Here is a 12,435-nt window from a genome sequence, read left to right on the forward strand (position 1 = left end):
CCTCTAGCACATAGCTTCAAAGTTTACAGGGGGAGGGTCTGGTGCCATCAGGAGCTGAGCCTGCTAATGCTGAGCTCCCATGAGTGGCTGCTCTCTCTTTTCCTTAATTGGGGAGGGGGCAGAAGTTGGTGTCAGCCCACAGGAGAGATTCCTTGTTGTGACCAGGACGTTGTCCAGAGGCAGCCACAGCAACAATGATCTAAGGAATATGCCCAGACGAAGGAGAACTGCCCATCCCCAAAGTGAACAGAAATGGAGCCCCTGATATCCCCATATTGGGCTATTATTACCTTAGCACCAGACTCCCCCATCCCCCAGCAGACTCCTGGGTATGTCAGAGAAGAAAGCATTGGGGTTTTGTCAACGAGTGGGTGTCATGAGTTGGCTCTTTGAGCGAAGGGACAGGCTGGTTGTGGTAAGGGAGCTCTGTCCTTTAACCGTTGGGAAATATCTCAGCCCATTTCTTATTTTTTTCCTCATCTGCAAAATGAGGTTGATTAAAAACCCCAACTCAGAGTACAATCCCCCTTTATAGTCTTTTACTATATTTTCTTTTTTTTACTTCCTAAAATAACAGCACAGACACATTAAGATAGATGCTGATATATTTATTGACATAGAAAGAAGCTCACAACATATATTGTCTGGTGAAAAAATACAGAGTATAGAACAGCACTTATATTTCATCACTGTTATCTATACATATATCTATCTGGGTACATAGGTATAGGAACATATCTAGAAGGGCACTCATCAAAGGGTTGACAATGATTATATAAGGGTGGAGAGATTTGGGTAATTTGTACTTCACTTTTTGTAATTTTTTATAGTTCAAAGATTTAACAACAATTTATACCACTTTCACAAAGAGAATAAAGCTGTCAAGGAAATGGGCACGCACAGAAAACAGACCCTTAGGCTGCAAGGAGAAGGAGCAAGGACAGAGGTCAGGCTATCTCCCTCCAATGTGCTATTATCCAAGACCCTTTCTCCTCCACCCCAAAAGATAGCCGCTTTGTGGATTAATTCATGCAGTTAGAAGCAGAAGCCCCACCCCACCCCCACCCCCACCCCATCCCACCCTACCCCACCCCAGTTTTCCCAGCACTGGATGCTGATATAGGTAAGGGTTTACTGAAACTTGGGGGCTGGTCCCTTACAGAAGCTGAGAGAAGATATTGTATCGGCCAAGGGCCCCTCTTGATCGCTCCATCTCGGTATGGGTCAGCTCCTGCAGGGTGATGATCAAATTCTCAAAAACCTGGGCCCTGTCACTCTCGTTGTCACAGGTTTCTTTGGAGTGGCCCTCCTCACCACAATAGGAACAGCGGAGAATGTGTCTTCGCTTCCTGGCTCTACGCATCTGCATCTCCCCAGGACCATTATTCTTAAAGCCAGAACCACCACTGGTGGAAGGAAACTGAGCCCTGGAAGTTTGGGGGGAATCAATGACCAGCACTTCATCCTGAGGTCTGGCCCTGTTTCTGAGGGAAGGGGCACCCCAGGATGGAAGTGGAGGGTCCTGAGACTCCACAAGGATCACATCCTCATCAGAGTCGTCATCGAGGGTATCATCAATCTCTATCACATTGCAGTCAGCACTGCCCATCACTATTGGCGGGGAGCCCTGAAATGCCACGGGGCTGACTGCCCTCTCTCCCACTGACTCAGATCTTTTGGACCGCTTCCGATTAATAGCATCATCATCATCCCAATTGTCTTCCTCCCTCACCATTCTGATTAACTCCAGGAAAGTGGGAAGCCGATCCTGCTCATTTGCATACATCCTGAGAAGCTCCTTAAGTCTGAGGCGGAGGTCCCTACTAAGGTCAGCGCCTAAAAGGAACTGCTGCAAGCGAATCTGGTTTGCATCTTTCTCAGCTATGATGCCTGCCTGAATAGCGTTCTGGAGCTGCACTTCTAAACGGATCACATAAAGGGAGGTTTTCTCCCCTTGTGCCTGCAGGGTGTTAAAAAATTTACCATGGGCAGTCATACTGCCTTCAGACTCCCCAAACACCAATTTCATGGCTCGCAAGAAATCTGCCACATTTAGGTTAGGGTTGGTCGCCTGAAGCACACGCATGACCTCCCGGGCAGGGCTCCTAAGGGTTTTCATCAAGCGCTGGAGCTTTTCCTCCTCAGACATATTCCAATCTGGCAGGACCTCATTGACTTGGGTCAGCCAGTTTTCAAAGGTTTCTTCCCCCTGGGCTGGGACCATCCTCCCCGAAAACAACTTCATATTTCTCTCTGCCATGCTGGCCATTATAGGACTGAGACTCCTCCCCAGGGACCTCATCATGGAATAGAGCCAAGGTGGCAAGGGTGAGTTCTGCCGCCGGCTTTTACCCACACGTGCAATGATGCTAGCCATGACTGACAGCGAGAGGGTATCTGAATATAACAAGAGGCCTAGGCTTTTTAGAAAAGCGTAATCTGCAGGCGGGAGAGGAGAGGAGGTGGCTCTGTCTTCCTGTCTCAGCAGGGGCTGTAAAAAAGAAAGAGGGGGGGTGTTAATAAAGGAGCGGGCTGCAGCTGCATTCTCCCTACCTGAATATCCTGCAGTACATTTTATATTTGCCCACTACCCTAAAAATAATCCCACAAGAGATTGGCACTTACAACCTCCCAGAGCCACCTGATGCCTGCGTGCTAGCAAGGCGCTTTTTGCAGCCACATCCATCCCTCCCACCAGTCCTCTAAGAGGGATGGCAACTGTTGCTCCAAATTCTAGGTGTAACAGTGTCTGGAGCTGATATTGGGCTCTCCAAATAGAGTACAATGATCACAGTTTGTGGAAACAAAATAAGATCTCATTAATCTCACGGTCTCTGGTCTCAACCACACCCCCTTCTCAAAGTGTCCCCCCACCCCATCCCTCTCGTTATTTCTCAGATTCTTACACGAGCTCTGAAACAAGAGCACACCTTTATTTCCAGTCTCTTCAAACAGTGCTCTCCGTGAGAAAGCTCGTCTGGGGGTGGGGGGAAGGTCAACCTCTGTCCACAGGGGGTCGCAGATCCGGGTCCTCGAGGTTTCAAGATTGCGCCACAGCGGAGAAGGCCAGAGAAGGGGGGGGGGGTTAGAAGCAGCTTCACCCGTCATCCTGCTACCCACCGCCTCCGCTGTTGCCAGGCGGAAAATTCTCTGCCCCCTCCTGAATATAAGCCAGAGACCAGCACCCCCCCCCCCCCGCCCCGAGCATTACATTTCCCCCGGGAAACCGTCGTCAGCCTACCGGCTCTGCAATCAGCTGTACAGAATTCAAGTTCAGATGCGGCTTTGATGGACTGCCACGGAGAAAAGGAATAAGAGTTGGACACACCCACTCACATATTCCTCCCAGAAAGAGATGAGGAGATGCAAAGGAGGCTCCAGGCAAACAGCTTGAGATTCCTCCCCCCGCTACTTCTCGCCTTTCCCCCCACCCCCAAATCCAGGCAAATCCTAACCAGTCCGCAGTATCCAGGTGAACCCCACCTCCTCCCTCAGCGCAGCCGGCCCGAGAGCGCTCCTACCCCTGCCTCGCAGTCACCGATTCTCCAAGCGGGGAGCCGCCCGGTACTGGTGGGTCTTCCCCCACCCCTCTCCGCGCCGGGCAATCGCGCCCCCCGCTCTTTACCTGCGCTCCACTGGTGAGCAGCTAATGCTCCCGCGTCGCCAGCTGTGGATTCCGCCTTCTGGTCTCCTCCGCCCTGCAGGGGAAAAGAACGGGAGCCTCCTCCGACTCGGGGCTGCCCAAAGGAGCTGCTTCGCAGGGCTGCCCAGCCAGGGGTAGCCGAGACGAGGCAGCGCGGTTCCTAAGGCAGCGGCGGCAGCTTTTATCTCTGTAGCCGAGACAAAAGAGCGTGACGAGTGGGCCAGTGCGGCCAATCAGCGAAGCGCGGGGGCGGACGGCCCGCACGGCCTTGGGCAGGGGCGAGTGTTCCGGGCTGGCGGGCAGGCGGAGGCGGGAGGGCACAGCAGGCCCGCGGAATCTCAAGTGCCCCTTGATTAGACCGATGGAGCCAATCTTCCTGTTACCCGGCAATTTGCGACTCTTTCTTTCTCGCCCAACCCCTCCCTTCTCCCGGGGCTCAGCTCTGCATCTTAGGCCAGGTGCATTAAACACAAAGTGGGTCCAAAATCAAGTAAATAATAAAAGTTCTTCACCTTAGTATAGGGGAAAGAGGGAGAAGAGGGGAAGGGGCGGGAAAAGCATTAGCCCGTGCATTGTGCATATAGGCTTTCACAGACATCTCCTCTTTTATTGTGAAGGAAGTGGCAGTATGTCCATTTAACAGAGAGGGGAGTTGGAGCACCAAGGCTCTCAACCAATACCCGTTCGAGTATGGGTGCAAGACATCAGAGTCATTTGGGAGAGCTTGTCAGAAATGCAGGCTTCTGGGCCTCAACTCTGGTGGATTCAGATTGACTAGGCCTAGGGGTTGCGGTGTGGTTTTGTATTTAGTATTTTTTTATTGCATTTTAACTAGCGCTGCGGTTGGTTCTGAGGTGTAGTGAGGTTTGTGAATAGGTAAATGAGCCTGTCTCAAATATCTGTCCACAGTTATCTGTGATGAAATGCAACTCCAGAGCAGATGTGCCTACCTGGAATCCATGATCTTCCTGACATTTTAGGCAAAGATTTTGGACTCTGTATGAGGCTAAATAATGCCCTCCCACCCCCAATATATCAAGCCCTAATCCCTGAAAGCTGTAAATGTTACCTTATGAAGTAAAACGGTCTTTGCAGCTGTGATTAAGTTAAGGCTTTTGACTTGAATTTCCGAGCAGGCTGAAATCCAAATCCCAAGTGTCCTTATAAGAGAGGCAGAGGGAGAGCCGGTGCACCAAGAAGAGAAGGCAATGACCAGAGATTAGTGATGAAGTCATAAGCAAAGGAATGCTAGCAGTCACCAGAACCTGGAAGAGGCAAGGAATAGAGCACAGTCCTACTGACACCTTGAATTCAGCCCAGAGAAACCGATGTTAAGTTTCTGGCTTCTAGAACGGTGAGAAATTAAACTTCTCTTGTTTTAAGCCACCAAATTTGTGAAAATTTATTATGGTGCTGTCTTAGTCTGTTTGGGCTGCTATAGCAAAATACCATAGACTGTGTGGTTTATAAACAACAGAAATGTATTGCTCACAGTTCTGGTGGTTGGGAAGTACAAGTTCAAGGTGCCAGCAAGGTTGGTTTCTCCTGAGGCTTCTCTCCTTGGCTTGCACATGGCTGCCCTCTTGCTGAATCTTTTCATAGCCATCCTCTCTGTGCATATGTGCCCCTGGGGTCTCTCAGTGTGTCCAAATTTCCTCTTCTGATAAGGACACAAGTCAGATTGGAGCCTACCCTGAGGGCCTCGTTTTTCCCTTAATTACCTCTTTAAAGGCCCTATCTTTAAATACAGTCATGCTCTACAGTACCTGAGGGGTTAGGACTACAACATATGAATTTGGGGGAACATAGTTCAGCCTGCAGCACTCCATTTTCCCTTACTTCTGGTTCTGGGAAAGCAAGTCTTCCTTCCCTCATGTAAAGTGTGGTTAAGAGACTCCTGTGGGGACTTTGGGGAGGTCAAGACCAAGTGCACTTGGACTGTCCAAGTGCAAAGGAGTTGCTTATTCTTGACTCCTGATGCTTGGAAGTGAGTGAACAGTCTGATACCTTTCAGCTGCTATTAGGTTCAGCTTCAGCCTGCCAAGGTACTTCTCCTGCTCCTTTCTACCTTCTTATTTCCAACCCCAATACCTAGAATTCCTTGGAGTAAACAATCTACATCTAAAGACAAACATCTTCATCTCAGAGGCATGACCTTTCTCTTGTGGATGGAACACTGGAATGGTGATGATGGTGAGTGGAGGATTTTGGAGGTGCAGAGAAGGCAGGTTGCTTTCTGCACACAATGGGGGGTGATGCTGGCAATAGCTTAGGGATATTCTTCAGACTCTTGCTTCTGCTCCCCAGTGCTAACCTCTGACCCTGGCCTCTAAACAGAATCTTGTTCTGCATTTAAATTGGTTTCATTGCCAAATCAGGTGATCTGTAGTTGGACCTGGTGGCATCAAAAAGGACAAAGACTGTATCTCAGAGCTGTGTAAAAAATTTTGATTGTGTAAAGGTGCCTGGGTTGGGTCATCAGAACCAAGTGAAATCTCTTCATACAGGGCTTGGAGGAGCATTTGATAAACTGGCTCTAGTTGGATACGGAGCATACCTTTTCTCTGGCCTCATATTATAGGAGAGGGGTTGTGGGTAAGGGGACTTCCAATTACAAGTATTCTAGCTCTGGTGGTTCTAAGGAGACCACATTTCATTTTCCAATTGCCAAAAAAAAAAAAAAAAAAACCCTTAAAATCTGGAAGTTTCAGAGCCAATGCCTTCAGTTGAAAGAATAATAACTACCTTTAGTTGCCTTCGACCTCCATGCCAGGAATTTTCCATCGTTATCGCATATAAGTGCCTCATCGATCCTATTCAGATAGGCATTGTTATTTCACAAGGTTTCTGAGAGCGTATGGGCACTTCAAACTTGGGCTTCGGCTCAGGCATATCAAAGACTGGATGGGGAGATGCTGCACATATTAACCTGGCATTCTAAGGGCTGTGTCACTTACAAAAGTTTTAAAAAGGAGGATAAAATAGTTATTTTTATACAAACAAAACAGAGAGTTTGTAACCAGCAAACCAAGCTAATGGAAAATTTGAAGTATGTACTTCAGGAGGACTATGACCTTAAAAGAAATACAGGAAGGAATGAAGAGCAAGGAAAGTGGTAGTACGTGGGCAATGTAAGAGAACATTGGCAGAATAAGACATCAGAAAAACATCTATTTTCCTTTTGCAAAAAGTAAACTTAAAGTATCATAAAATCAGAAAAAAACATCAGGAGGGGCATAAGTGGATTTTGACATTTCTAAGAGCCTGGTATCATATTGGAAGTTATGTAGGTGTTTATTAAATTTACATTCTGATAAGATAATTATATATCTAGTAATTAATAGTATGTGACTATTAAAATAATAGCAACAGGATGTAAATTTCCAAGTTATTAATAGTAGGAAGGGGGAAAAGTTGAAAAATCAACACAAAATTCTCAATTTTTTTAAAATCAAGAAAGAAATATAAATGGGATGAATAAAAGCAAAAACTGAAATTGTAGCTTTAAACCCAAATATATGAATGCTTTTATTAAATGTTTGTGATCCACAACATCAAAAAACCCAAGTAATCCCATTTAAAAGTGGGCAAAGGATCTGAATAGACATTTCTCAAACAGACATGTAAATGGCCAATAAATATATGAAAAATGCTCAACTATTCATCAGGGAAATGCAAATCAAAACCACAGTGACCCCAGTTAGCATGGCTATTATCAAAAGACAAAAATTAACAAATTCTGAGAAGGATGCAGAGAAAAGAAAACTCTTATACACTGTTGCTGGGAATGTAAATTATTACAGTCACTATGGAGAGCAGTTTGGAGGTTCCTCAGAAAATGAAAAAGAGCCATCATACCATCCAGAAATCATATGATATATAGCCAAAGGCAATGAAATCAGTATATCAAATTAATACCTGCACCCCCAGGTTTATTGCAGCACTCTTCACAATAGCCAAGATATGGAATAAAACTAAATGTCCATCAATGGATGAATGGATAAAAGAAAATGGAGTAGAGATATACACGCATGGAATACTATTCAGCCATGAAAAAGAATAAAATCCTATCATTTGCAGCAACATATATGGAACTAGAAGTCATTATGTTAACTGAAATAAGCCAGGCACAGAAAGATAAAAATTGCATGTTCTCAATCATCTGTGGGAGCTAAAAAGTGCATCTCACAGAGGTAGAGAGTAGAATGATTGTTATCAGAGGCTGGGAAGGGTGTTTGTGGTGGGGAGGGTGAAGAGAGAGTAGTTAATGGCTTAGGGGAAATAATAAGTTATAGTGTTCAATAGAACCATAGGGTGACTATAGTTAAAAACAATACGTTGCATAGTTCAAAATAGCTAGAAGAGAAGATGTGAAATGTTCCCAACACAAAGAAATGACAAATGTTCAAGGTGATAGCTATCCTAATTACCCTAGATACATATTGTATTCATGTATCAAAAGATCCCATGTATCCCATAAATATGTATAAATAGTATGTGTCAATAAAAGGATTTTTAAAATTACAAAACATAAACAATTTTATGAGCTAAAAGCTCAAGTTAAAAAATATCATCAAATGAGATTAATAAATATAACTACATGCTGTTGAAAAGAGACAAATCCAAAATATAAGGGTACAGGTAGGTTGATAGTAAAAGCATGGAGATAGATAAATCATGCAAATAATATATAACAGAAAACTTGTATAGCTATATTCATAGCAGACACAATATACTTAAAAGTGATAAGCATTATGAGAGATTAGAAGGTTATTTCATTATGACAAAAGTTTTAATTCACCAGAAAGTTTGGCAAATTTGAATGAGTATGCACTGATAACAAAGCCTTGAAATATATAAAGAAAAAATTAATTTACTAAAGGAGAAATAAGCAAATATGAAACTAGAATCAGAAGTGTTACCACATCTCTCTCAGTAGTTGATCAAGGATGTAAGGCCGGTCACCTCTCCGGGAGCTCGGACACATCCACACCCCTCGCACAGCCTAGCCCTCCCTTAAAGAACCCAATGACCCTTACGAGTGGTGCCGAACTTAGTGTGGACACCCGATCAGCATAGCGCACTACAGCCCAGAACTCCTGGACTCAAGAGATCCTCCAGCCTCAGCCTCCCGAATAGCTGGGACTACAGACACGCGCCACCACGTCCAGTGGGCGCCAACTTGTAAGGGTTCTTGGGTTCTTGCTGAGTTTAAAAAGAAGAAACTGAAGCCAGCACAAGAAGATCCAATGTGAATTTATTCGGCTCCCGAGCGAGGTTCTGCAGTCCGACAGGAGGGACCGGAGAAGTCGCACGGACTCCTCTCAGACATGGGGTTTTATAGGGAGTGGAGGCGTTTGATTGGTTGTGCCCAAGGTGAGTGGGGCCCGGATGGGACAAAATACTAGGCGGGGAGTGGGGACCGGATGGGACAAAATACTAGGTGGGGAGTGGGGCCCAGATGGGACAAAATACTAGAGGGGGAGTGGGGCCCAGATGGGACAAAATACTAGGCAGGGAGTGGGGCCCGGATGGGACAAAATACTATCGGTTAGGTCCTGGCGGGGCTTCTTTTCCAGGCTCCCGATGGGGCGGGTGGGGGGTGTCCGAGCTCCCAGCGAGGGAGGTGGACGTGTCCGAGCTCTCGGATAGGGAGAAGAGGGGGCGGTGTCCAAGCTCCCGGCGAGGCGACTGTCCTTACAAAGGAGACAAAAAAAAAGTCTCTAAGGATATAGAATTTTTGAGCAATATTATTAATAACAAACTAATAGCCAATGTATACAACCCTGGAGACAACAACTACAGAATATACATACAAAACATTCATAATATTTGACCATATGTTAGGCCAGAAAGCAGGCATCAACAAATTTCAAAGAATTAAATCTGACTGCAATGCAAGTAAGTAACAAACCAATAATAAAAAGATAACTGGAAAAATGTCAGTATGTTTAGAAACCAAGACACATCCTCTGAAATAACTGATGAGTCAAAGAACAATGATAGTGAAATTAAAAATATTTTTTGCTGAACAATAATAGAAATACTCATATCAAAAGTTGTGGGAGCTGAGTGCAGTGCTGCATGCCTGTAGTCCCAACTACTCAGGAGGCTGAGACAGGAAGATAGCATGAACCTGGGCAACATAGCCAGACCCTGTCTCTAAAACAAAACAAAACAAAAAACCCCGCCTTTGTATCTGTAAGCAATGATGAAAAAACACAAGTTAATGAGTTAATGAATTAATCCTCCATCTCAAGATGTAAGAAAGCAAGCAAAATAAGCCCAATAAAATTTTAAAACAATGATATGATAAATAGAAATTAGTGAAGTAGAAAGCAATGTTATAACACATCAAGAATGTCCTCTCTTGCCACTATTCAACATTGTACTAGGGGTTCTAGTCTGGGAAATTAGGCAAAATAAATATGAAATAAATGACATCCATATTGGAAAGGAAGAAATAAAACTATCTGTATTCATAGATGACATCATTTTGTACATGGAAAACTCCAAGGACATCATTGAAAAACTATGAGAACTAATAGATGAGTTCAACAAGATTGTAAAATACAAGATTGTTATACAAAATTTAATTGCATTTCTATACACTAGCAATGAACAATCTAAAAATGAAATTAAGGAAACAATTGCATTTACAATAACATCAAAAAATACTTATGAATAAATTTAACAAATGAAGTGTAAAGCACTTACACTAAAAATAGCAAAATGTTGTAGAGGGAAATTAAAGATCTAAATAAATGAAAGAAATTTGATCATCATGGTTTGGAAGGCTAAATATTGATAAAATGAAAATCTACAGATTAATCTGTAGATTCAATGTTATGTCTAGCATAATTTCAGCTGGCTTCTTTGTAGAAACTGAGAAGCTGATCCTAAAATTCATACAGACATGCAGGAAGCCAGGTGTGGTGACTCACACCTCTAATCCCAGCACTTCAGGAGGGCACAGTGGGTGGATCACTTGAGCCCAGGAGTTTGAGAACAGCCTGGGTAACATGGTGAAACCCTGTGTCTATTTAAAATACAAAAACTAGCCCGGCATGGTGGTACGAGCCTGAGCCTGTAATCCCAGCTACACAGGAGGCTGAGATAGGAGGAACACTTGAACCTGGGAGGCGAAGGTTGTAGTGAGCAGAGATCATGCCACTGCACTCCAGCCTAGGCAACAGAGTGAGAACATGTCTCAAAGAAAAAGAAAAGAAAGGAAGAAAGAAAAAGAAATGCAGGAGACCCAGAATAATCAAAGCAATCTTGAAAAAGAACAGAGTTGGAGGACTGACAGTTCCCAATTTCAAAACCTACTATGAAGCTGCAGTAATCAAAATTGTGTGGTCTTGAAATAAGGATAGTTATATAGATCAGTGGAACAGAATTGGGAGTCCAGAAATAAACTCATACATTTATGGTCAGTTAATTTTTGACAAGGATGACAAGACCATTCAATGGGGAAAGAAAAGTCCATTCAACAAATGGTGCAGGGAATATCACATGCAAAGAATGAATTTGGATCAACACCTCACACCATGTACAAAAATTAACTCAGAATGAATCATAGACCTAAGTGTAAAAGCTAAAATTATAAAACTCTTAGAAGAAGTCATAGAAGTAAATCTTTGGTCTTTGAGTTAGGCAAAGCATTCTTAGATATGACACTAAAGCATAAGCAACAACAACAACAAAAAAACAGATAAACTGGACTTCATCAAAATTTAAAAATTTTGTGCATCAAAAGACACTGTCAGGGCTGGGCATGGTGGCTCACACTTGTAATCCCAGCAATTTGGGAGAACCGAGGCTGTGGATCACTTGAGCTCATGAGTTCAAAGCCAGCCTGGCCAACATGGTGAAACCCCATCTCTACAAAAAATACAAAAATTAGCCAGCATGGTGGCAAGCACCTGTAATCCAAGCTACTCAGGAGGCTGAGATGGGAGGATAGCTTGAGCCTGAGAGGCAGAGATTGCAGTAAGCCAAGATCACGCCACTGCCCTCCAGCCTGGGAGATAAAGCCAGCCCTTGTCTCAAAAAAAAAAAAAAAAAAGTGGAAAAGACAATCCACAGAATGAGAGAAAATATATAGAAATTATATATCTGATAAAGGATCTTCATCTTGAATATATAAAGTAGTTTTACAACTCAACAATAAAAAGACAACTTAATTTTAAAATGGACACGGGATCTGATTAAACATTTCTCCAGGGAATATATACAACATACAAATGGCCAGTGAAAAGGTGCTCAACATCATTTGGCCATCAGGGAAATGCAAATTAAAACCACAGTGAGATACCACTTTATACCTACTAGGATGGCTATAATAAAAAAGACAGATAATAACAAGTGTTGATAAGGATATGGAGAAATTGTAATCCTCAAATAATACTCACAAGAATGTAAAATGGTGCAGTCACTTTGGAGAATAGTTTGGAAATTACCTCAAAAGGTTAAATATAGAATTACCATATGACCCAGCAATTCTATTCCCAGGTGAATACCCAAGAGAAATGAAAACCTATGTCTATACAAAAACTTGTATACTAATGTGCATAGTGTCATTTTTAATAATAACCAAAAAGCGGAAACCACTCAAATGTCCATCAACTACGTATGAATAAAAGGAAAGAAGTGCTGTTACATGCTACAACATGGGTGAACCTTGGAAACACTATGCTAAGTGAAAGATGCCCACACAAAAGGCCACATATTGTATGATTCTGTTTACATGAAATGTTCAGAAAAGACAAATCCACAGAGACAGAAAGTAG

At 43.5% G+C, this 12,435-nt stretch overlaps 1 protein-coding gene across 2 annotated transcripts; it reads right to left on the reverse strand.

The window, feature by feature from the left end:
• Positions 1-1,091: 1,091 nt before the first annotated feature.
• ZCCHC12 (zinc finger CCHC-type containing 12) lies at positions 1,092-3,797 on the reverse strand. 2 transcript variants are annotated; one of them, XM_021676457.2, is made up of 4 exons: positions 3,626-3,797; positions 3,242-3,293; positions 2,931-3,031; positions 1,092-2,491 (listed from the first exon to the last, which is right to left on the reverse strand). In XM_021676457.2, the coding sequence occupies exon 4, from the start codon at positions 2,375-2,377 to the stop codon at positions 1,157-1,159; it is 1,221 nt and encodes a 406-aa protein (XP_021532132.2). In that variant the 5' UTR covers positions 2,378-2,491; positions 2,931-3,031; positions 3,242-3,293; positions 3,626-3,797; the 3' UTR covers positions 1,092-1,156. The 2 variants fall into 2 exon arrangements, with proteins under 2 accessions (XP_021532132.2, XP_021532133.2); XM_021676458.2 differs by lacking the exon at positions 3,626-3,797 and having other exon boundaries at positions 3,242-3,447.
• Between the last annotated feature and the right edge of the window lie 8,638 nt (positions 3,798-12,435).

The sequence above is a fragment of the Aotus nancymaae genome, unplaced genomic scaffold (genome assembly GCF_030222135.1).
Source record: "Aotus nancymaae isolate 86718 unplaced genomic scaffold, 86718_ANA_hifiasm-v0.15.2.pri h1tg000004l, whole genome shotgun sequence".
Classification (NCBI taxonomy): domain Eukaryota; kingdom Metazoa; phylum Chordata; class Mammalia; order Primates; family Aotidae; genus Aotus; species Aotus nancymaae.